Genomic DNA, 26,177 nt, shown 5'->3' on the forward strand with positions numbered 1-26,177 from the left:
TCTGGTGCCCATACCAGGAGAGTACATGAGCCCTCTGCAAAATATGCTTCCTCATATTGTGCCTCCATAGTCTTAGAGTTTCTCTATCTGTTTCTCACTTGCAATCTCTTCACAGTCCTCAATCTTCCCCTCTTATCAAGGGTGACCAACTGCCCACATTCTCCACCACACGTGATAGGAGGGACTCAGTCCTGTGGCGCTGACCCTTGGACGTCCTGGGAATTAGCTCTTGCCTCCAGGAGGGTCATCCTGGTGGTGTCTCATCATCATTACTTCACTTCTGGGTCTGGGTCTCTTCCTGGACCCCGGGGTCCCCTTTTCAGCCATTGCCCTTTGGCTGTGCTATGCTCTATTGTCTCTATCCTATCACTCACCTCAGTGGCCCACTGCAGTCATCAGTTTAGCCCTTTGCTCCAGGGGCAAACTGCAGTCTCATTTGGCCATTCTCATAGTTGACAAGTGTGGGGAGAAGTGAGGGCACACCTGCATGCTACCTTGGGTCATGATCCAAGGAACCTCTAGTGGTAGCCTCCTTCTGCCTTTTTCTGCCTTTCCCTTCTTCCTGCTTTCAAAAGGCCACTTCCTCCCTCGTAGCCCCTAGTCTGTTCTCTGCCCTTGTCTTGGAACCTTGGTCTAGAAGTCCCCTAACTGCCTGGCACTGCATTCTCCATGGGGTGGATGGTTCCCTCCCTTATTGGGACCCAGCTCCTTCTTCCTGGGCTCCCTTGAGTGAACTGACTTCCCCTGCCATGCAGCTCTTTTTATATAGTGCTTGCTCATCTCTGTTTGCTGTCCCTCAGTCCTGTTCCCTATTGGCTGCCTATGATGCTGCTGCTGCCTCTACTTCTTAGTTGCATCTCATTACTCCAAGTTATACTTGCTCTCTTCTAGATATTTACATCCTTCAAATATTTATGAACTGTTACCATATGCCCATTAGTCACAACACAGTCAAGCTATACATAAGCAATATTTTGAATCTTTCCTAGTAAATGAATCCCTGTAGACTATTCATCTCTGACTTCGCTCCAGTTTGTTAACAGTGTTATGGTAATTTGGTTGTTCACAACAGAACACAATGTTCTAGATGCAGTTGCCTGACAACCACAGAGAGAAAGATTATCACAGCACTCTTTGGAGACATCACACCTTTGCATATGCAGCTCCAAATTGCACTGAACTCTTTTCCCTGCAATGCCACATTGCAAACTCAAGTCTAATTTGCTGAAGCAGGAAGGGAAGGAGACAGAAAGTCTGCAAGGCTGTGAGGTGAAGAAGGGAATTAGAAGCGCACTGTGGTTTTTGAGAAACAAGAGATCTGGAAGTCTGTGTGTGAGCTGGGAGACATGGTCTCTATACAGGGAGGGAGTGCTGAGGATTGGGTCTAGATTGTATGAATAAGAAGGTGCCTCCTTTGCTGAACTTTTGAGCAAGTTTAGATCAGCTTGATTTGTCTGAAGTTCTAGTCACAACAAATAATGCTAATTTTGCTTACCATTGTATCAGTGTATTCTTCCAGCTTTGCTTCAGGAATCATCTTTCCATGCTGCAGAAAGAGATCTCTCAGGAAGTCCTATTGAACGAAAAGAATCAAAACAATAGGCTTTACCCTTTGGAGTTTAAGGAATAATATTAAAAATTAAGTCCCAATTCAGCAAGTTACTTAAATGCCTAATTCTGAGTACATGAGTAATTCCATTGGCTTCTATTTAATTTAAATTTATTTGATCTTTTACAAATTTTCAGTTGAGATGTGATGTCAAAATACACTTTAAAATTTAAAACATTCAGATTCTTCCATAATAAACATTATGAACCATGAATTAGAGGATCCATGTATGAGATTACAGTGGATTTTTTTGGTAAGTGATATTTATTACTCCCCCAAACACTTAACTTTCTAAATAATCTTAAACCATTATGGCCCAACACAAAAAAGTACACAGGGCCAGACTTGTGGAGGTATTTAATCACCTAAATCGATACTTAAGCATATGGTGAAGTCCCATAAACTTCAACATGTGCTTAACTTTAAGCACATGCGCTCTGCTTATGCACAGTGTGCCCAGCCATTTGACAGCAGAAGACAGGCGAAGAGCTGGTAGCCTGCTGTTGAAGTCAGTCAGCAGCATGCCTCAAGGATATGCAACATAGTCTGAAGTTGACTACACTGACATTGCATTTGAAACCTCTGGAGAGCATGAAATGAGGTCAAAGCCATCAATAGCATATGGTCCTGCTACGCTGATAGCAACGTAAGTTTCTTGCAAACAGATTACATTGGTATTATGATGAGTGGCTAAGGCACTAATGACTCTGTGTTTGGTTGCTGACAGACCCTCGACATGAAGCTGAAGAATTCGAAGCACCAGTCCAAAAGATGGTGATACAGTCATTAGGTTCACAGTCAGATGGTCTGTGACCAAGACTCATCACTGAATCTGCTGCTCAAGTGCTTTGTAGACCACAGATAGATTTGTGAACTGGTGATAAGTGAAGCATTTTGGTCAAGCGCTTTCCTGAATTGGACCTGCGCCCAAAAAGGAAACAAACATTGAGCCAAATCCTGCCCCCATGTTTGCAGGCACAGAAAATCGCTTGTTAATAGGCACAAAAATAATTAATTAGTTAACATGAAATTGCTGTGGCTCTGCTCTGCAGGGGTTGCAGAGGGGAGGCTGGACTAAACTGTGCACAACTGAGGAGGAGTGCTCTGGTGGTTTTCTTCAAAATAGTCCAGAGATGGGCTGGGGGTGGACAAGGGATATGAGCCAAGGATGGGAGGCATAGAAGTGATCCCACAAATAAGAGGTTCTACTGGCAAGTTCCTCAGACCACAATGCAAAAGAACCACAGATCTAGTAGCTAAAATCACAGCCAATGTATTGGCCAATTGATTGCTACAGAGGAGTTTTTAAATACCATTTATCAAGCTCACATAAAGGCAGTGGAATCACTAAAGTCAATGATTTCAGTGGTTTATTGATAACCCAGTGATAGGATTAAAATAACTTACTTTGAGCTCACCAGCTGAAATAAATCCACTGCTATCAGCATCATATTTGCGCCAAATCTGGTAGGGGAAAAATTGGTAAGACCACATGAATATTGCATTTAATTGTCAAAGAAGTTGATTATCTTATACAGCTCTAGATCAGGTCTCACTAAGTTCCACAATTTGCATGTAGCTATATTATTGAGTACTAAATTCCAAGTAAAATACAAAGTAAAATAATCCACATCCTGTGGTTTTTACTCTTATTTTGATGTTGACAGGAGAATTGTATATAGCACACTACAGGAAAAAGGAATCTGCAATCACCTATGTATTAAAATCTCTTTTTATAAAGGAAAAATATAATTAGACTGAGAACCAGATCAAAACTGTTACCTATTAATCTATGAAGCCAACATCTGCCTGAGTAAATGATTAATTAGTTCAGTGGTGGACAACCTACGATGCATCAGGGTTCTATGTGTGGCCCTCAAGACATTTTGTTTGTCCATGCGCAGGGTTGCCAGATTCTACTTGTTTCCATCTACATAGATTTTTTTTCCTACCAGTCTTACTAAACTGACACACATATAAAAAAGGACACATGAAGTGATGTGCTTGCTGATTATGCACAACACTGACTGTGAGAACTATGGGCTCCCTCAGCATCCAATCAAAGCGCTGCTATGGTTCGGTTGGTACACCTCAAAAAGTTCTACGTGCGCAAGCGCAGTTACCAAAATTAACCTATCCCGGGAGATTCTCTCAGTTATAACAATCTTGCAGCCCACTGAGATGAAATGGGGCCACTCATGGGGCCCATTCACTAGCCTAGGCTGCTTATTACTGAATCAGATGCATCATAACCATTGTGTCCACGAACATCTAACTTACAAGTTCATCAGGATTATATATAGTTTGGAAATCAAGTCTTTGAACTAGAGGAATATATTTTAAAATAAAGATTTTTTTTAATAACGGCTTTTAAAAATCTCTCCCTCAATGTTTATGATGCAGCCTGTTTGCTTGTTCATCCAGGTGCAATATTGTGCTTTTCCTCTGTTATAACATCCTGCAGTATGAAAAAAACCCACACACATTACACAGGTGATTTTAATGGGCAAGTAATTTTAATGAGCAAGTCTTTTGTTATAATCGTCATCATAATAAAGGGTAAGCAAGCAGATTTTGTCTGGTATGGGCAGTTTTTGTGAGTGTTGCAAGGCTGATATGGAGTTTCTGCAGCAGCTAGAAATGCCAAGAACATGAGACCAAATTCTCCTCCCACCACCAATTTGTAAAGCTGTTCAAAAGCTGGTAGATCAGGCCATTGGATTTCTCCAAATGTAGGGGAACTCCTTTGGGGGCGGGTCTAGAGTTGTCATAATGGGTCTCACTGTGCTTCTTCTTGTCCCCCTTGTGCAGGGCATGGCAAGGAAAAGGAAGCATTCCCATAGCATCCCTTTATCCAATGCTCACTCACTGACTGCCTTTTGAGTATTCCTACCAGAATGTTCACACCTTCAACAGCTGAAAAAATGGCAGCCTTCAAAAATATCACTGTCTTCCTTACCTGTACAAATTCCACAGACATCCAATATACTAATCTACTTTACATAAAAGTCTGCTTTCAGAATAATTGACAGCAATGTACAAGGGTGAAGGCAAAAACACGCACCCGCATAAACTCCACACTGTTGTCCAAGGGAGTTTCCCGTCGGAAAAGCAGCAGAAAGTTCTCATCCTCTGGCAATATCATATATGCAAGCTAAAAGAGGCAGGAAAAGATCATAGCAAATTTACAGGACTAGTGACTCTATGCAGAAAATATAAGCTGAACGTGTTGTTTCTATGTAAATTACTTGTTGAGTGAGCAGTTTGACATTTACACACAACTTGGCTTATCTTTGTGTCGCCACTCCCTCCCCCTTAAATGTCCCAATTATCCATGACCAAACTGTAATTTCATCTCCTTTCAGAAAAGGGATATTTTGGGAGTATACCTCGTGTATTTGTAAACGTCCATCTGCAGTGATATCATAGGCAGACATGAATCGCTCTTTCACCCGCTGAAGCTTTTCCTCGGTTATAGCATCCTGCAGTATTAAAAAAACCCACACACATCACACAGGTACAATGTCACTTAGGGCACTAGAATGTCACAGCTGTCCCACATGAATGATACATCATTTAGAATTCTTAGAACAGTGCTTTAATTGGTCAATACACAGTTACAACATCTGTCTATATGTTTTTGAAATGTGCCCCTATCTGTCCATCTGTGAGTCTGTTTGTTCAAGAATGCCTCCTAAATTATAAGAGTTACGGCCACCAAATTTGTTAAACAGCTTCCTCTGATCCTAACTTAAAGCAAGGTCAGGGTTTGGTAGTACCAGGAGAACAGGAAATGACTGGAGTCTGATTGTTTTCCAATACATGGAAAGGGGGTGGGGCTGATCAGAGGGACAGATATACTACAGCGTGGCCACAGGGACAGTGGGCATGGGGGCCAGCTACACTGCAGTGATCACATGTGGGTGCCTGGTGGATGCACCAGCAAGATAGTAGCCAGCTGGGGCCAGGGCTCACCATCTTGCTGGCCATTGGACTGTGTAAGTGCTCTCCCCCCATCACCAAACCTCTCTACCCCAGCCCTTAGCCACAGCAGCCTGTTCTGCTCTGCTGCCCATCTCCCAGCTGGGTTGCTTCACTTGCTGCTGCTGCAGTGAAGTGGAGCAACCCGGCTGACAGATAAGTGGTGGAGCAAGCTGCTGGGTTGCTCTGCTTCCCATGACTCCCGCTACCATGATAAAGCTGCTGCCCTGTGCCAGACCCTTCAGCAACCCCTCAGGTTCTGTCTCTCATGGTAGGCAGCTTGGGGCAAGACGTGCAATGGGGTGGGAGGGATGGGGCAGAGCCAGGGCAGGAAGAGCCTGTGATGAGGTTGGGATGGCTAAGGATGGCTCCCTAGGGATGGCCCTGTCTCTATTAGGAGGAATAGTAGCTCAGTAGTCACCCTAATCATTTAAAAATGTATGGGTAATATTTAAGGGGTTAGAGACCTATGCTGGAAATTACATGCTCAAAGACTTGGAGTTAAGGCAGACAACCGAGAAGTAACATGACTTCAGCAGGTTCCTTTCAAACCGCAAGTAGCCGATAGTTATCTCTGTCTGGTCGTGTGTGTATTGGACACTGTATGTCTTACAATGCAGTCCTATTTACACATTGAGACCAAAACCTGTCAAAAGACAGCACAATTTACGGGAAGCAATAAACAGCAGGAGGGGTTCCTGTTTACCAAGATGGACAATGGAAGGTGGAGTGTATTTGGGAATGCAAAGGGACAGTCTAGATTTTTCAGGTAGGAAAAAAGCTGACAGTGTGGTTTGTCTTGTGATGAAGGGATCACTGCCTGTGGCTGAGAAGCATTTGTAATACTTTATTACCCACGAGGCTCTTGTTAATTAAGCCTCGGATCTAGAATGCATGGTATGATTTTATTTTATATGTAGCCATATGTTTCAGTACTTCTACTTGCTGTCACTCAGATCTCTCTACTTTGTTGAATAAACACACTCGTTTTCACTGTAAACTTACCTAAGTGCTGTGTGTGTGAAGAGAATGGTGGTGTGAGGTGTAACTGGTTAGATGGGTTACACTGTTCCTTTGGGAGCAGTGAATCTGTTAATACCTTGTGTCTGTGTCTAGACTGCAGCCCTTTTCCGTAAAAGAGATGCAAATTAGACACATCGCAATTGCAAATGAAGCGGGGATTTAAATCCCCCCCGCTTCATTTGCATAAACATGGCTGCCACTTTTTTCTAGCTCAGAGCTTTGCCGGAAAAAAGCGCCAGTCTAGACGGAGATCTTTCGGAAAATAAAGCCTTTTCCGAAAGATCCCCGTCTAGACTGGCGCTTTTTTCTGGCAAAGCTCCGAGCCGGAAAAAAGCGGCAGCCATGTTTATGCAAATGAAGCAGGGGGGATTTAAATCCCCGCTTCATTTGCAATTGCGATGTGTCTAATTTGCATCCCTTTTACAGAAAAGGGATGCAGTCTAGACACAGCCTGTGTGTCCTGTGAACTGGGCCTGGATGCTTTAAGGAGGCCAGTGTGCCTATCGCCAACCTCTCAGGTACGTCTACACTGCACCTCTTTTGCGCAAAAGCCTATGCAAATGAAGCGTAGATTAGCATATTGCTGTACTTAATTTGCATAATTAATTAAGGACCGTTTTCCTCATTTTTTCAGGAAGAACAGCTCTTGTGCAAGACGGGGGTTTTGCGCAAAAAGGAGCTGTCTATATAGCTCCTTTTTGCGCAAAAGCCTCTTGCGCAAAAATGGCCCTTATGCAACGAAGCATGCAAATTATGCTCTGCTAATCTGCACTTCATTTGCATAGGCTTTTGTGCAAAGGAGGTGCAGTGTAGACACTAGAGTCAGAATGAGGCACTCAGAGGCTTAGTGGGGAGTGCTTGTGTAGCCCTTGGCCAGAGGAGGTGACTGTCAGCAGGAACAGACAAGTCTTCCTCATGTGAAGGGCAGATGGTAGCAAAGTGCCTCACAATATTGGGTACGCTTGAGAAAGTGTCACAGTACAATGGTACCAATTTGCAGCTGATGTAAAAGACTATTACTGGATAGAATCTTTCCTCTTAGAATCGCTGCAACAACAGTTACTGTAACAGGGTAGCACCAGGATTTCCTAGGTGAGAGACTGGAACCATGATTAGATTATGGGCTTGCCAACACTTGAAATGCTACAGGGCACAGCTGCACTGCTATAGTGGACACTGCTATAGACACCATGTAGACACTACTTATGCTGACAGGAGGGGCTCTCCCATCAGTGTAGGTAATCCACCTCCTACACAGGCAGTAGCTAGGTTGACTGAAGAATTCTTCTGTTGACCTAGTGCTGTCTTTATCTGGGATAGCTGTGTCCACCTAACTTTTTAGTGCAGATGAGGCCATATACTGGGACTCAAGTATCTACTATCTACTCATACTTCCTTCAATATGCTCATCTATCTTTGTACTGATCACATTCTGACATCTTCCCCAAACGTGATGCTACATTTTTATTATATAAAAATTAGCTAGTGAGCATTACTACTTTTAAAACTTAAGACCAAATCCACAAATGGATTTCATTGAATGTTGGGAGCATAAATACCTTTGAAGTTTTGATCCTAACTGACTTCTATGGGACTATTCATGTGCTTAAAATTGCACATCTGGCTAAATGCTTTGCTGGATCAGGTCTTTCTTTTCCCTCTTTGTTCCCTACACATCCTGCTGATTTTCAAATGCCCTTCATCCATCAGTAGTAAAGCAATCTATTCATTATGACATAAAATATGACATATTTTGATTTCTCTTTATCTGACTTCACATCCAAAAAGATCTCAAAGTCCAACAAGAAGAAACTTGTTAATCAAGTAAATGTCTTCTGTTTATAAATGTCAAGTCCAATTAATAAACAGGGAATAGCTCTACTGAAAAGAACACAATAGCACTTCTGATCTAGTTGTATACATCAATTAACTACATGTGAGTGAGTGTGTAGGATGAATGGATAGACAGATGGACAGAAAAACGGGGCACTTCTGAACAAACACCATATTGCTTTCTTTCACCTAAACATTATAACTTTCTCTTGTGGTATTTCAATTGGTTTCAAGAGCAGAACACTTCCCAGGTGTTAGGCAAGCATACCAGTTGCTATTTTCAATAGGCTGGCAAACTACTCTGAAATTATCCTCCTCCATGCCCAGTAGGATAAGTTATATTTGAAACGATAATCATCACTGATATTTGAAAAAATGTCCTGTGGAATTCAAATTAGCATTTTGTTATAAAAGCTTATTGTTCAACTATGTGTCAGCTTCATTGAATTTTAGCTGTGTAAGAGCATTGATAATGAGAATAAAAATAGGGTTGCTTTTTTTTTTTTTTTTTTTTTTTACAATTAGCTATCATATAGGACAAGTTGCTTAAAGATGTGACATTTGGAATATATGCAAACCATAGCACCATTAGCTTTCAGTCCAGATGTTCTTCAGTATGACAGATGTTTCAAAGCTTCCCTCCCTGTCTATGCAGCACCATTCTCTTTCTTTTAATGTAAAAGGTAGCAGGAGTATGTTACTATCACTATGCAGACAATTTTACTTCCAGAGAGCAAAGGAAGAGTAAAAATTGCACAATCTGGGGTTTCTGAGACATATGCTAGAAGTAAAGTATTTATATATATCAAATTGTACAACATTAACTTCAATCTCCAGTATTTAGCTCTGTTACCTAAATTTGGAATGATATGATCTGTTCCATTATTGACGCAGGGCAGTCTTTCACCTCCACATATGGGAGTAAGGAAGCATCTTATGTGGCTGCCCTGGGGCTGTTACTCTCTCCACTCTGCAGGCAGATGGGGACTAAGGGCAGCCATGGCTCCGTAGCCCAACATGGCAGTGATTGCAGCTGAGCTGCAGCAAAGGCCAAGTAAAAGTTGCTCCATGAAAGGACCTGAGACAGCTCATTTCCCATGTGAAGGAAGGGGAAAGCAGGGATCAAATGTTGAATCTAGAAAGCTTAAACAAGTTAGAACCTACTGTGGATGCTAGGTTTTGTTTTCACATCACTGCTGTAATATTGTTACAGTGAGGTAGTAAGTCTGGAAAGATGATAGTATTAATATCACAGTAACAAATATTGCTGATAGTTAAAAGTTTAGAAGTCTTGTGCATTTGGGAGGGCCTTACTCCAGAAACAGCAGGGAAAAATTGTTACTCATCAATCAGAATGTAAAATACTTATAGAGGTCTGGGTCTTAAGGCAGCTTTGGGTTTTATAATGGAAAATATTCAAACAAAATTACATGCATACTGTAGTTAATATTAGTAAGAGTGCTTAACATACTTACAGATTCTTATATCTTCAAAGAACAGTACAAACATCAATCACTATCACTTAATTGTATTCATTTAATTGGTTTTCAATAATTGCTATGGTGTCCGCACACAAGATTCAAACGTCTCTAAAAAGTGTCTTGCAAATGCACAGTTAATTTACACTGTGCAAATATGACTGAAGATGCATGTTTTACAGCCAGAGGAAACTGCTGTAGCTTGAAAGGTAACTACTTACTCATATTAGTGCTCCCCTCTTCCCTTTCCCCCAAATTTTGTGTAACTGGAGATTGTTCATAGTATAAGGAGAAGAGTGTGTAAGAGAGTACTCCAAACTGATAAACAACAACTACACAGAAACAGAGATACCACACTGATCATAGCCAGATGTGACAATAACAGAGAATGTGGAAATGGCAAAAGTATTAAATGACTTTTATGTCTCAGTTTTCACCAAAAAGTGTAGTAGCAATTAGACATCTAATTTAATGAAAGCCAGTGAAAATGAAGTAGGCCCAGAGACCAAAACAGGTAAAGAGCAAATTAAAGATTATGTAGATAAGTTTGATGTCTTCGAATCACCAGGGCCTGATGAAATAGATCCTAAAATACTCAAGGAACTAGCTGAGGAGACAGCTGAGCCGTTAGCAATTATTTGTGAAAAGTCATGGATGGACTGGAAAAGAGCAAATATAGTTCCAATCTATAAAAAGAGGATTAAGGACAACTCAGGGAATTATAGACCAGTCATCTTAACTTCAACACCTGAAAAGATAATAGACCAAAATCAAGCAATTTGCAGAGACCTGGAAAATTATAAGGTGATAAGTATCAATCAGATGGATTTATCAAAAACAAATCACATCAAACCAACCTGATAGCTTTCTTTGACAGGGTAACAAGCCTTGTGGATGCAGGGAGGGAGGGCGGGGAGAGAGGTGAGTTGAAAGGGAAGTGGTAGATATGGTATATCTTGAGTTTAGTAAGGTTTTTGATACTGTCTCACATGGCCATCTCATAAACAAACTAGGGCAATGCAACGTAGATGGAGTTATTATAAGACGGGTGCATAACTGGATGTGTAACCATTCCCAGAGAGTAGTTATCAGTGGTTCATAGTCAAGCTGGAAGGGCATCTTGAATGGAGTAGGGATGAGTCTGGTTCTGGCCTGTTCAATATCCTCACCAATGATTTAGATAATGGCATAGAGAGAACACTTATAAAGTTCACAACTAATACCACGCTGAGAGGGGTTGCAAGTGCTTTGGAGGATAAGATTAGAATTAAAAATGTTCTAGACAAACTAAAGAAATGATCTGAAGTAAACAGGGTGACATTCAATAAGGATAAATGCAAAGCATTCCACTTAGGAAGGATCAGTTATACACACACACAAAATGGGAAATAACTGCCTAGGAAAGAACATGGTCATAGTGAATAATAAGCTAAATATGAGAAAACAGTGCAACACTGTTGCCAAAAAAAAAAAAAATCTGGGGTACATTAGGAGTGTTGTAAGCAAGACACAAGAAGTAATTATTATGCTCCATTCTGAGCTAATTAGGCCTCAACTGAGTACTGTGTTCAGTTCTGGGTACCACATTTCAGGAAAGATGTAGATTAACTGGAGAAAGTCAAGAGAAAGGAAAAAATTATTAAAGGTCTAAAAAACTTGAAAAAACTGGATTTGTTTAGCCTGGAGAAGAGAAAACCGAGGTTAGGGAAGGGACATGAAAATAGTTTTCAAATGCATAAAGTATCGTTAAAAAGAGGAGGGAGAAAAATTGTTCACAATAGTTTATGAGGCTAGGATAAGAAGCAGTGGTCTTAAATTGCAGGAAGTTTAGTTTGGACATTAGGAAAAACTTCCTGTCAGGGTAGTCAAGCACTTAGATAAATTGCTTGGGGAGGTTGTGAAGGGGTCATTTTGCTATCTGTGATTGAAGATTTTTAAGAGCCAGCTGGACAAACATCTGTCAGGGATGGTCTTCTAGATAATACTTAGTTCTGTCTTGAGTACAGGGGACTGGACTAGATGACCTTTCAGGATCCTTTTCAGGCCTATGATTTTATGTAAAGTGGAGTTGTTAAAGCAACCCATCCCTACAGGAAAGTGTTGTGAGGGATTTAAAAAAAAATTATTAACTAGCTATTCAACAAAGTTGGTTCATACAGAAAAGGCAAAGCCAATGAAGCTCTAGTTTCATATGACTAAAGGCTACATTAAATTTGTTTCTGAGCCACCAATTACAATGGGTAGTAAGTGCTATAATGACAATACAGGTCTGATCTACGGTAGAAATAGCTTAATATGATCCTCTGACTATTATCTTTATAAACTGGTGGGATGATTTGGTAGAAAATAAACAGCTGTAGTCAATAGTCTCTCTCATGGGGTTGTGGTACCATTATTGCATAGTCACCTTGCAGAGCAAAAGCACTTCCATTCTAACAATCTTCCCCCCACTATAGCTTCTAATAATCTTCCAAAGTGTTAATCCTTTGGGCGGAACATTTCAGGCTCTCTGACTGGGAATGTCTACACTTGCACCCTCTTTCGAGAGAGGGATACAAATGCAGCTCAGCAAAATTGCAAATGAAGCATGGATTTAAATTTCCTGCACTTCATTTGCATATTTGCGTTATGGCGCTATTTTGACATAGCGCTATTTCGAAATAACAAATGCTGTGTAGATGCGGTTATTTTGAAAGAAAACCCTTCTTCTGAAATAACCCTTATTCCTCCTACAATGAGGTTTACCAGTTATTTCGGAAGAAGGGTTTTCTTTTGAAATAACCGCGTCTACACAACGTTTGCTATTTCAAAAGAGCGATATTTCGAAAGAGCACCATAACGCAAATGAAATGCAGGAAATTCAAATCCGTGTTTCATTTGCAATTTCGCTCAGCTGCATTTGCATTCCTCTCTTGAAAGAGGGTGCAAATGTAGACATGCCTCCTGACAATAACTTTATTGTTGGAAAGTCCTGAGAAAAAATGGTTCGGTGCTTTCCCTGAGCATTCTCTGCTGGCAGGTCTCCAATAGCAAGCTCAAGCTGCACTCCCCTGTGGGTGGATTTAATTGCTAACACTGCCTACCTTCTCCAGGAGGGCATGTGTGGGAATCTTAGGGGGACAGTAGCCTTCACTGGCCAGGGTGAGGGGGAGTGTGTGCAATTTGCCTATTCAATGCTGCCTCTAGAATGCAGAAACATTTTTGGAGCTACAAAATTTTAGCAGTCAAAACACAGCATCAGTATAATTAAGGGAATTTTTCTTCCATAGAAAGGGGCAAACAGGCTCTGATAAAATAAGAACTACTACAAACTTTGCTCAAAGTTAGCCACAATCTCTGTAAACCTATGTAAGGAGGAATCAAAGATGATACCAAGTTTGCAAGCTTAAGAGTCTAGGGTAGTACCACAGTTATCAGTGAGGAAGAAAAGAGGAGAGTCAGATTGCTACTGTCAAATGAATAAAAATGTCAAATGAATAAAAAACAATGCCTGTCTTCAGTTTTCATTCTAGAGAAAAATCCTTCTTCCGGACTTGGTTCAGTCACCGTTATAATCAAATACAGTAAGGTCAACTTCCTTATTCAAAGAATATCTGTATTTGATTATAACGGTGACTGAACCAAGTCTGGAAGAAGGATTTTTACCCCTTAGCTATTATCATGTGAACAATAAAACTTCAAAGACACTGGCTTATGTCCCAATCCACCAGGGTGCTGAGTAGCTCTTGAGAGTGGTTGAGCATTCTCAACAGCCAACGAAGCTTATAGTAATTGAAGGCACACCACTTTTCCAGATCAAGTCTGTAACATGTATGTTATTAGCAAACAAACAATTACATAATTTTGCCATGAAAACAGACAGCTGTAAAAAAATATGGCACATGGCATTTCTCATAAATCACTTGATTTAAGAACAATGCTTTACAAGAACATTTCTTATTAAGGATAATACTCCACAAAGCTTTGCATGGAAAAACTACTGTAATTCAACCCACCCTAGTAAGTGTATTTGTCCCTCTTCACAACTGATCCTGTCCTTCAATTCTATGAAATATCCTTTTAAGATATTTCACCTCACAAATGTAATCAACATATTAATACCTCTCATTATGATGGAAAGGGCAGGTTCACCTTTTTATCCCCCCAGAATTAAATTTCTTAAGGATGGTTGTCCACAACCTCCTGAAAACCTGACAGTGACCTCTCTCCTTTTATCATATTTTCCCCCTCTTTTGGGTGACCTTGCCCCAACATTCATTCTCTCTCTCTCGGCTTGCTAAGAAAGCTGTGCTGCTGGTAGCGATTTATTTTAATGAAAACACAGTGATGAATCATTTGTTTTGGAAAAAAATAAAATGTGCAGAGAATCACAGGGACTTTAGAACTTGATGTAAGGGTAGGTCTAATTTAAGATATGCCAACCTTGAGAGTATCACTTTAACCAAGAACAGGTCATGTCATCAACAATTACCATTTTCCTCTATGAGGAAATGAAAAATAGGACTTTCCCCTGCAGTTAAGTACATACATCAAACGTAGGGAGACAAGTCTAAAGCACTGAAGGATGCTTGTTTGCAAATTATTTTTTTCTTTTTAAATTCCCAACTTCCCTTGTGCATTGATACAAAAGACAGGTAGTTCTGTCCATAGCTAACTGGGAGGGTACATCTAGACTATAAGCCTCTTTCAAAAGAGGCTTTTGCAAAAGAATCTTTCAAAAAAACCTCTTTCGAAAGAGAGCATCTAGACTGCAACCACTTCTTTCGAAAAAGCGAGCCGCTTTTTTGAAAGAGAGCACCCAGGCAGCCTGGATGCTCTTTCAAAAAAGCCCTGTTTGCATTCAACACCACCTTTTTTCAAAAGAACACTTTTGAAAAAAGGCATTCTCTCATAAAATGAGGTTTACCGCGATCAAAAAAACTGCCTCATTCTTTCGATTTAATTTCAAAAGAACGCAGTGGCAGTCTAGATGCAGGGGAAGTTTTTTTGAAAAAAGGCCACTTTTTCCAAAAAAACCTGTAGTCTAGACACACCCCTGTAGTCTAGACACCACTCTGCCAGCCAGAGTGGAACAACAAGTGGAGTAATTCAGATCACACTTAGGAGATGAACCTTTAACAGGTTCCAGGAGTGCAAAGCCCTGTGTCTAAATGTTGCCAGATGCAGGATTGAGATCTTAGTCAATACAACTCTCACAGAAATCAGTGAGAATGGAACTCATGTAGGAGCCTGATGCTAAGTGCCTTCTATACAGAATAACTATAATATCCTCCTAAAAAAAGTTAGCCTTCTACTTGCACCCACAAATTTTGGGCACAAATATATGATAGCCCTCCACAAATCTTATGCATTTATATGACCAACTGTATCTACAGTTGATTGTGGGTGGAAAACGAACCAATAGGCATTTCCACTAAAAAAAAAGTGGTTATCATCATGCTGGAAATCAGGACCTATATTCATATGACAGAAATGGCAATTTCCAGGAGCATTGTGGACAAAGCCTGTTGAAGTAAGTTTAAGTATTTTAGGAGTTCACAATATTAAAAATTAAAATGTTCATGTATTATTGTGGGGCTGCATGGAACTTGTTTAGGAGGCTGCCATGACTAATGTAAACCCAGGGGAAGTGTTATGAGTTTCAAAGAACTACTGGAAACAATGTGAACTTTTAAAATTAAGTGGGTTTCCCAGGAAATCTCAAGGGGGAGGTACATACAAATATTATCCTCTCTCCCCCCTTTAAGTTATGTAAGAGCTCAGCCTTTTGAAATTCTGCCTTGAGGAGGGGACTTTTTGTCTGCTGATTACCTGTTACATGAGGATGAGGTCAGAGGCCCAAATGGTACCAGTGACTCTAGATTCATGGGTGCACTTATTCTGAGCTAATGCTGTTATGAACCTAAGCCTGCAGAAAAAAACCTTAGATGAGGCTGGAAGATGGGGAGGATGATCTCTGGTAAGTTTATTAGTGTGGGTGTAAGTTCTCTTATTGCTCTAATATGTTTACCTTAAGAATAAACATGCTTGCTTAGGAAAACAGAAAGCTTATGACCTAATACCCTAATAAATGTATTAGCCTTTAAAGTGCCACTAGACTCCTTGTTGTGTGGTATCACTCAACTGTGGGCAATTATGGTTTTTAGAGTCTGTGAGGAGAAAAGCAAAGCAGGCCTGTTTAGGCAGTTTGACTTGCTGGGGTGCTTATGGTGCAGGTAGGGAACTGTGCAGCCAGAGAATAACACCGGTTAGAAGGGAGTGAGATGCATATTTCTGCCCAAGAGAGAGGACTACTGATATGTCAAAAGTCTGAGTCATTGGCCTATGGAGGGGGAATAAAGATGCATTGACCTTGCACTGTGCTAATATATCTTTTAGCATTAGAACAAGCATATTTTTATGTTAGTCTTAGTTCCTTACATATGACATTTTTAAAATATAATGTATTCAGAAAATTAAATTACCAGAAAGAAAGGAAAAGAGCTTTAAAACTAGAACGTTTTAAAGTTATTTGGGATGTAACTTACTCAGCATGTACTGGGCCAAATTCTCTTCTTGAGTAGCTCCGGGAGAGCTGTGCAGTGGACATGGTCCTTTATTTAGTTTAATATTTTCTATAGCCTCCATTACTGTATGGTCTTAGATTTACACTCGTTCCTGTTCCTTTTCTTCTTTGGCTACCAAATACCAGTCACATGTGGGAAATATTTTTTCTGCAGAAGTCTATCTGTCAAGCAAGGATCTTCCAACTTTTAGTTTGGGTGGTTAGGTTTTTGACAAGCTCACTGAATTGGCTGATAGGACTCTAGTTTGGATGGCTTTGAGGTTAGTGCATATTTTGGACCATAAGCCTTCATTCATATGACTTACTATACTGAATGTTTGAACACCTGAAGGGCTCTATTTAACACAACAAACTGTGGGAGGAAGTGCACAATTACAGCAAGGCTATGGATGCTAAGAGCAGGAATAATGCCTTTGGGGCTTTATGGGGAGTATGCTCTATGTACAACAGGGTTAGCATAAGCATGGCTCCTTCCAGTCAGACTAGTGCACTGAGGAGATAATATGACTATCCCCTCGCCTGCTTCATTAGGCTTAGGCTTCTGGGCTATGGAGCAGGAGATGGAGTGCTCCAGAAGTGCAGTCATTCATATCATAGCTGAGTGCACTAGTGTGAGTGTGTTTTGATACAGTGCATATAATTCCTTCCCCCCTTCCTCTAGTGCATTCCATCACTGGGCAGGCAGCAGCATCATGACTAAGCTCCAGCAGGATCCTTAAACTAAGTGTTCCCTCACCTGTGCCGCATACAGGGCCCATTCCAGTAGGAGTACATGCAAATCCATCCCAATGGATGGGGGAAGGAAAAGGCAACCTCCCTTCTAGAACAGTGATCGGTCATTCACCCAGGCTATGGGAGACTCAGGTTCAGAACAGGGATTTAAATGTGTGTTTCCCACTTCTTAGGCGAGTGCCCTAACCACTGGACCGTGGTTCCTTTCACTTCTCTTGCTGGCCAAGGGCATGTTTAAAAGTCTCAGAGGGATAGCCATGTTGTCTGTAACTTAAGAAAACAAGCTTAAAAAATGAGTGGTCCTGTAGCATTTTAGAGACTAACAAAAAAAAATAGAGATAGTATCATGAGCTTTCCTTGGCACAACCCACTTCTTCAGATGACAAATATTTGTTGGTTTAAGATAAGCCTGGGTAGGTCAGGCACCACTCTGCTCAACCCATTGTACACTACAAAAGTATGTTGAGCAAAGTTGCATCAGCACACAGCCACTGCAGCTATTCCATGGCCTGTGTGTGTGCATGCGTACATTTTGCTGCTTCGTATCAGCAGTGTTTGTCCTCATCAATAGTACTTATATCAATTGTATGGCGAAGGTGCAGCACCGTGGAATGGTTCCTGAAAGGCAGTAGCAGTAGATGTAAGCCACACACCCATTTACATCAGCTGTGACTTCACACCACTTGGGTGGGGGGGTCCTACTAAATCGGCAGAAAGAAACACATCAGTGGGAGGCAGATTTAATGAAGACCCTTCCACCGGTAGGCTGCTGCAAGGCAGCTTACATTGACCTCATTCTGAAGCATGACTATGCCTTAGTATGATGGCCTTTTGTGGATCCCATTCTTTGACAGCTAACTCTTCCCCCACCCCATCACACATTGGGCACCTAGGCACCTGACTCAGGGGCTGTGGATTTCATTGGGTGGCAAAGTGGCAATTTACTAAGACTTCTGCACATGTATTAGAGACACAAGATGGGTGAGATAATATCTGTTATTGGCCCAACTTCTATTGGTGAGAGACACAAGCTTTTAAGCTTACACAGAGCTCTTCTTCATGTCGGGGTAACTAACTCTAACTGTCACTGCTAAATACAAGGGTTTGGAGAGATTGTTTAGCATAAATAGATAACACATATTTCAAGGGATCATTCAAGGTGAAGTGCCTGTTAACTTACATCTACTTGCAAATCAAAGGAGTGATGGTAGAACTGTGACACCAAACAGCTTTTCATAGTTAGATAAAGAAAGGGAGGTTGTTTGTCCCATTATACAGTTAGAAGCCCTTTGTAAAATTAAGATCTTCCTTTGTTTCAAAACACTCCAAAAGTTCAAAGATATTTAGAATCTAAATATTTCCACTCATGACACATTCCGAATCCTCTTTCTTGCCCAGTGCTTGTAATTCACAAATCTGATTCTCTAGTGGCTTGTAGACTCTGTCTTTAATTGTTTCCCCAGCTGCTCTGATGCTCTTGCATTTAGTGTCAGATGAAGATGTAGCAGAGTAACTAAGAAAAATAACAGAGCTGCAGACTACAGTGGTCATTAGGGGAAAATAATAGCTTAGAGAGTGGAAGTTGAAAAAAATATAATTATGAAACTGTTCACTATTCAAGCAGAGACAACTTCCAGAGCTGATAATGTTATTTATCACTTGGATAGCACTTTAGAAATAGTAACTAATTAATCCTTGTAATGCGTCTGCAAGGTATGTCATTAAATGTTATTGTTTCTTTGCAGCAGAGGGTAGAAGAGGCATAGAGGTTAAGTGCCCATAAAAGGAATCAGTGTTAAAACTGGAATTAAAATGCAGAGATCCTAGTTCTCAGTCCTGTGCTGCTATCAGCAGGCCATGGGGCCTCAGCTCTTTGCAATGTGAGAAGGGGTTTGTCCACATATCAGTAGAAAGTATGTATAGAACAGGTGATGTGTGCTGAAAGAAAAATGGTGGGTAAATATAATGTTATATGATAATACAAAAATAAGTCATTTATATATAGTTCTGCGATGCTTGTGATTAAGACTCATGCTTTTTTGTCATATGTGTTTTTAGGCCTTGTCTACATTACATAGAAGATCACTGCTACCGTGATCGATTTTCTGAAGTTCAATTTAGCGAGTCTAGTTAAGACTCGCTAAATTGAACTCAGAGGGTGCTCCCGCCAGCATCTGGCACTCCTGCTCTTGTCAGCCTTGGTTTAAGGTAAGATGACTCCAGCTATGTATTTTATCTTAAGCCAAGCTGCTGGATCTAGTGTAGACCTGGCCATAATAAATGTCATGGATGGATCATATGCAGTAAACAAAAATTTTAAGCCTGTGACCTACCCATGACTTGTAATATAAACCCTTGATTAAATCTTGGGTGCCTGGGGGGAGAGGTGCACAGCCAAGAGGTGCTATGGGTGCTTTGTGGGAGTACCTTGGGATGCCATTAGTGCTCTTGGGGTGGTGAGTGTGTATCCTGGGACCCCAACTGGTGCTGGGGGACGGGGAATGACAAGCTGCATGCAGCCTGGGACCTCCACTGCTGCTGGAGAGAGGAGGCTGGCAGGGGTGACAACTCCCTATCTGGTTCCATGAAGCTCTCTGGAAATGGCAACATGTCCATTGGCTCCGAGGTGGAGTTATACCCAGGGAGCTCCATGCATTGCCTGCACCCTGACCACTAGTTTTGCAGCTCCCATTTTCTACTCAGGCAGCCCGCAGGGCCAGTCACACTGGCCACTGCAGATGTCACAGAGATCCTGGAAAGTCACAGAATCTGTGACTTCTGTGACAGACTCACAGCCTGACTCATGATGTTTAAGAGACAAATACAAAAAAGTCTTTACCCTAAAGAGCTTCCAATCAAAGCACAAAATTCTACTCTCAGCCTTACTCAACTTCAGTATTTCTCAGTAGCCACAATGGGCAATCCACCCATGCAGGGGAAGCAGAATATGGGGGTTGAATATTACCCTACAGAGTTGAGATAATTTTGCCCTTAGTTAAACAATGAGAATTGAGAATAGACCATAGACTACAAGGCCAGAAGGGTCTACTGTGATCATACATAGGAGGTCAGAATATAACATAGACCATAGATCTTCCCAAAAATGATTTATAGAGCAGATCTTTTAATTAAACATCCAATGGTGGTTTAAAAATGGTCAGATATGGAGAATCCACTGTGACCTTGAATACATTGTTCCAAATTATTCTCACCACTAAAAATGCATGCCTGATTCCAGTCTGAATTTGTCTAACTTCCAATTCCACCCACTGGATTGTGTTATACTGTTCTCTGGTACATCAAAAAGCCCATTACAAGCAGTCCCCAACTTACGCAGATCCGACTTACGTCGGCAAAAAGAACGGGGCTTTCTCGCCCCGGAGCTCGCAGGCAGCGGGACCGCCCAGAGCGCAGCGGTCCCGCCACCTCGACCTCCGGGGCGAGAAAAGCTGCTCCGGGTGCCCCTGGTCTGCTGGGGACCGTCTCCAGCTGACCAGGGACACCTGGAGCAAAGCCGGGGAGGCGGAGGGGTCCCGTGCTTCTGAGGCTTTGCACTGGCAAAGCCTCAGAGGTGCGGCACCCCGCCGCCACTGCCGCTTTGCTCCCGGTGCCTCTGGTCTGCTGGAGACGGTCCCCAGCAGACCAGAGGCACCGGAAGCAAAGCCGCAGCAGCAGCGGGTCCCACGCCGCTGAGGCACGGGACCCCTCCGCCTCCCTGGCTTTGCTCCGGGTGTCCCTGGTCTGCTGGGGACTGTATCCAGCAGACCAGGGACACGAGGAGCAAAGCGGCAGTGGCGGCGGGGTCCCGCGCCTCTGAGGCTTTGCCAGAGCAAAGCCTCAGAGGCACGGTACCCTGCTGCCGCTGCGGCTTTGCTCCCCGTGTCCCTGGTCTGCTGGGGGGGGGGCGTAGCTAGTGCGCCCCCCCCCCCCCAGCAGACCAGGCTTTTGTTGTGGACCCTGGGGTAGAGCAGCTGGGGTGCTGCCGGGTTGGTCCTGCAGGGACCTACCTGGCAGCCCAGCTGTTCTGTCCCAGGCTCGAGATTCAGCCGCTGTTGAAACTGATAAGTGGCTGATTCCAGGAAGCTGGGGGCAGAGCAATTCTGCCTCCAGCTTCCTGTAGTCAGCCCCTGGTCAGTTTCAGCAGCAGCGGCTAAATCTGGAGCCAGTTCCGACTTACATACAAATTCAACTTAGGAACAAACCTATAGTCCCTATCTTGTACATAACCCGGGGACTGCCTGTATTAAATATTTGCTCTCCAGGTAGGTACTTAATCAAGTCACGCCTTACACTTCTCTTTGTCTCACTCAATCGATTGAGCTCCTTGAGTCTATCAGCATAAGGCATATTTTCTAATCCTCTAATCATTCTTATGACTCTTTTCTGAACCTTCTCTAATTTATTAACATCCATCTTGAATTGTGGTTACTAGGGGAAGGTCTGCAAGGCAACACATGATCATATTGTCTAAAGCCACATACTGGCACCCCTACTGTTAAGTAACATCTCCTTTGCAAAGGAGTGTGGCATATTCTGTTCCTTACATTTAATTTGGAGTTTTTGTTTATTTGAATTTTTTTTCTTATAATATCAACAGTAGATATAGAAAATGAGAGATGCAGAAAAGAAAATCAGGCTGATTTAAATTAAATCATTTGAACATATAACTTTTGGTAAAGATGAGAGTTGTCATTATGTCCCCTATTTAACAAAGGGAAAAATATATTCTATTCTTAACCCAGTACATACTAGTTTCTGTGCTCTACTGTTTTGGTATGTAATACCCTATTTCAAACCATGAAACTGACTACACGTAGACTTGTGTGTGTGATACACAATCATGGGAACATACAACTTGCTGTACTGTAGCAGTCTCATATCCCATGTAGTCCAGCACTCTGACTCCTACAGTGACCAGCACTTCTGAAGACAGTGCAAGAAATCCCAGAGTAGGCAAACATTGGATAATGTGCACTACACAGTTCTTCCAATATTTGAAGGTTGGCTTAAACTCCAAAGCTTGAAACCTCATATCTCTTCTAATACTTTATTTAGCCTTGTTATAAATCTAGATATTTTTATTTAAATAAAAATGTTGATCCCTTTCTGAATGTTGCTCTTGACAACATCCAATGGCAGGAATGGAAAATAATTTTTAATGGGGGGCCCCTCCAAGATTTTGGCCAGTGGTCAAGGGCCACACTTCTGTGGAGGGGGTGTGCAATCTGGGATGGAGGTTGGGTGCAGAAGGGAACCTGAGATAGGGGACTGGGATGCAGGAGAGGATGAGGGTGAGGGATCTGAGAGGGAGTTTGGGCGAAGGAGAAGGCTGTGATCTGGGGCAGAGGCTTGGGGTGCATGGTTCAGTAGGGGGTGTGGGTGCAGGAAAGGATTTTGTCCTAGGGGAGGGGCTCTAGGAGACGGTTCAAGGTCTGGGAGGAAGTTGTGACCTAGGAGAAGGGGGTGCAGAGGTGGGTGGTAGTCTGGGTCAGGTAGTTGGTGGGGAGAAGGGGTTGGGTGCCAGAGGTAGGCTCTGGCTGGGAGGCACTTTCCTGTAGAAATCTGGGGCAGATTTTCTGCTGCAGGCTGCTCACTGCTCCATGTGGCTCCACTCTGGGCATGAGGAGGAGAGGGAAGGGGGACAGGGAGGGAGGGAGAAGTCTTCCCACACTGCCCCTGCTCCCAGAAAAAATTCTCAGCTCCTGTTGGCAGGAAACTGAGAGATTGACCAATAGGAGCTGAGATATTTTGCTGGGGGGCAGGAACAGCATGAGAAATCTCCCTCCTCCCTCCCTAGCCATCCAGAGCAAAGAGCAGCTGTCTTCTTAAAGCGTGAGCTGTTCTCTGTCTAAGGATTCTGGCAAGGTGGCTGTGGACTGGATCTGGTGGCTTGGATCCAGCCCACAGGCAGCCTCTTGCCCACTCCTGTCCTATAGCAATGGTTTCTAGTCAAAAGCTACCTCGTGTGAAATAACACTTTTTATTAGTTTTGAATATGCCACCTTTCAGTTTCACTGAATGCCCTTTGTTCTTGTGTTACAAAACAGACAGAATGGAAGCCTTCATTTTCTTTTAAAAATAATAATCACAATCTTTTCAATCTCTCTTCATTTGATTTTAATATTCAGAATCATTCTCATTCCTCATCTCTGAAACGTTTCTACCTTTATACAATTTCTATGTAAATTCTAAATAGACTATACATGCCATCAATATTTCACAATAAAACTAGAGTATTGTTTTTGCAAATGAAACAAAAGTTCTGTTTTGTTTAGAATGATTACAAATTGGAGTATATAAGATCCATACTTAATTTTGCCGGTTGTAGTCAGAAATTTGTTCAGATTTAACTAGCCTGTTTATCTTATCTGTTTTTATTTAATGCAGTAGCTTCATATTTATTTGCTTTGTGTCAATTTCTTCTATTCTAAGAGATGTTGGCTCTTTTTGTTGGATTTAACCCTGTAGTGAAAAGATTTTTTAATGTAATCTTTTTGCAAATTCTAGGACAGACTTATTTAGTAACGGTAGTTTTCTCCAGTCTGTAGTGACATTCAAAGGCAAAGTGTGAACTGAAGAAAAGGGAGAAAGGGAGATTTTATCATAAAACTTTTTCTACATTTTGATTTGTGGAATCAGATGGGAAGTATAAGATGAAAAGCACTGATAAATAGTATGAAACAGAGCTACAAAAACTCAAGCCAAAGATACACAAGTATTGATCTTATGAGCAATATGTTTGAGTCATATGTTTATCCTTTAGCCACTTTAAAGAATGAAGGCATAACTCTTCAGCTGCACTGGTTAAAATTAATACAAGAAGAGTTCTATGGCAGTTTTATTTCCAAAGTCAATGATCATATTAGCAAATCAGCTAATCAAGCATAATCACTGGCTACTTTTCCCTCCAAGACTAAATTCTGTATGAAAGCATTTTAGTTCCATTTTTATTAATCTAAATCAATTTTCTTCCAAGCTTTCAAAGAGGAGATTTAGTTTTTGCCAGAATAACAACCTTGGAGTGAGTAACAGATGTTGGACTGAAAATAAACAGCTCTAATAGAGGTAGAGTTATTGCACCTGTTTAAACCCCACCTTGTTGCTAGGAGAAAATAAAACCTTTTATCTTTGGTCTCACTATGGAAAATAGTAGTCACAGAGCAAAAGATATAAAAGCTTTTAAAATGTGGTTGTGCTTATCGTCACATGCATGTAATTTGGTAAGTACTTACAGATGTGCCCAGTTTCTTCAGCAGATGATGAAAAAAATTATCAAGCTCCTTCCCTTCTATGTAACCATTGTCTAAACACAATTAAAACATACATTATTGATCAGACATCATTATTGCTCTAGCTCAAAGCACAATTTACATACTATAGAAATATTTTTATGTTTATAGAAACCGTGCAATATTCTATTTATTTTTAAATAAGTCTATCCACCCTTCCTCTCTGATGGTACATAGCCTAATTCAAATTCTTAGCATTTAAATATTTTTAATTTTCCTTTACTATATTTTAAAGATTTTAGCCAAAAGGAAAAAAGCAGCAGCAGCAGTACTATAGTAGACAAATATTTTTGTGCTCTAAGAGCATTCTCTGCAAAGTAAATATATTATTAAAGTTTTTTTGCCTGGTGTATATAAGTTTATTCCCATGAAACTCTGAGAATAAGACAAGAAGCAATGGTCTTAAATTATAGCAAGGGAGGTTTAGGTTGGACATGAGGAAAAACTTCCTGACAGGGTGGTTAAGTTTTGGAATAAATTGCTTAGGGAAGTTGTGGCATCTTCATCATTAGAGATTTTTAAGAATAGGTTACACCAATACCTGTCAGAGATAGTCTAGATAATACTTAGTCCTTCCATGAGGATAATACTTAATCCTGCCATTTTATCCAGTCCTGCAAGTGACTATGATTTTATGAAGTTTGGGATGTCTTGGAAGGTTCATCCAGTTACTTAGGGCGGGTAGATGCTCAGCAAGCACTTGGTTTTAGAAATAGCATCATGGTTGCGGGCCGAGAGAAGATGTGCCTGGTCCCTAGCGGCACGATGTGAATGCTATCACCCTGCCTGCGGGCTAGAGGGGCGCAAGGCAACACCTGCCGCGGCTGGCAAACTCAGAAAAAGTACAGGGGTGAGTGGAAGCCCCAGGCAAGCGTGAGCTAGACTCGGGCCCCGCACCACAGAGGCAGCGGGCAGACCCCCCTGGGGATTCCCGCGGACACAGGTAGCGAAGGGCACTGCCCAGCCAGAGGGGGAAGCCCGGCCGCGCTCCCAGCCCCGGGACCCGCCCCGCGCCAGCAAACCTCCCGCACCGTCGGCGTCGAAGCGCTGCCAGATGTGCAGGAAGCCGGCGGCGTCCAGCTGCTCCAGGGGGCTGCTGTCCATGGTGCTGCCGCGGGAGAGAACGCGCCCGACGCCAGGCAGCGGCTGAAGCGCTCTGCCCGCTCCGCCCGGCGAGGGGCGGGAGGCTTTCCCCAGAGCAGCCCGCGGGGAGGCTCGTGCGCACGGCCCCTCCCTGCGCAAGGGAGCCGGGCAGGGGCCGGGCCACCTCAGGGGAGGGAGCGGCTGCCGCCTCCGCCCTCGCTTCTGCGGTTTCTTCCCCAAGGGGGGAGGGGGAGAGAGGGGATCTGCCCCTCCCCCCGAGCCAGAGCCCCTCTCCTCCGACGCCTACTGGGGGCCCTGTAGCCGCTAGGCCAGCCACTGCTCACCCCAAGGGTGCAGCAGGCACCCAGCTTGTGGCCGTCTGGCATGGAAGGTGGGGGGGGAGAAGAGAGGGAGAGGGTGAGTGCGCCACTGTAAAACAGCTGGCCACAGCTGACCCCAGTTAGGAATCAGCCCCCAAACCCACGGTGGCGAGAGCTGCGGGGATGCAAAGAGAGGACACCCCAAACTGCATCCCTATGGAACCCTGCTCTACTTGAGGCAGTATGGAAGGACAACTTGGGTGA

The 26,177-nt window shown here is 42.4% G+C and overlaps 1 protein-coding gene across 1 annotated transcript in view; it reads right to left on the bottom strand.

Moving 5' to 3' along the window:
* Positions 1 to 25,772, bottom strand: part of SCGN (secretagogin, EF-hand calcium binding protein) — a 48,520-nt gene extending 22,748 nt beyond the window's left edge. Inside the window, exons 1-6 of the mRNA XM_075919799.1 lie at positions 25,542 to 25,772; positions 24,454 to 24,524; positions 4,999 to 5,091; positions 4,674 to 4,763; positions 3,017 to 3,073; positions 1,496 to 1,573 (exon numbers count right to left, since the gene is read on the bottom strand). Coding sequence (XP_075775914.1) covers positions 1,496 to 1,573; positions 3,017 to 3,073; positions 4,674 to 4,763; positions 4,999 to 5,091; positions 24,454 to 24,524; positions 25,542 to 25,614 — 462 coding nt within the window. The 5' untranslated portion in view covers positions 25,615 to 25,772. The remainder of the gene's footprint in view (positions 1 to 1,495; positions 1,574 to 3,016; positions 3,074 to 4,673; positions 4,764 to 4,998; positions 5,092 to 24,453; positions 24,525 to 25,541) is intronic.
* Between the last annotated feature and the right edge of the window lie 405 nt (positions 25,773 to 26,177).

This window comes from Pelodiscus sinensis, chromosome 2 (genome assembly GCF_049634645.1).
Source record: "Pelodiscus sinensis isolate JC-2024 chromosome 2, ASM4963464v1, whole genome shotgun sequence".
Taxonomy (NCBI): domain Eukaryota; kingdom Metazoa; phylum Chordata; order Testudines; family Trionychidae; genus Pelodiscus; species Pelodiscus sinensis.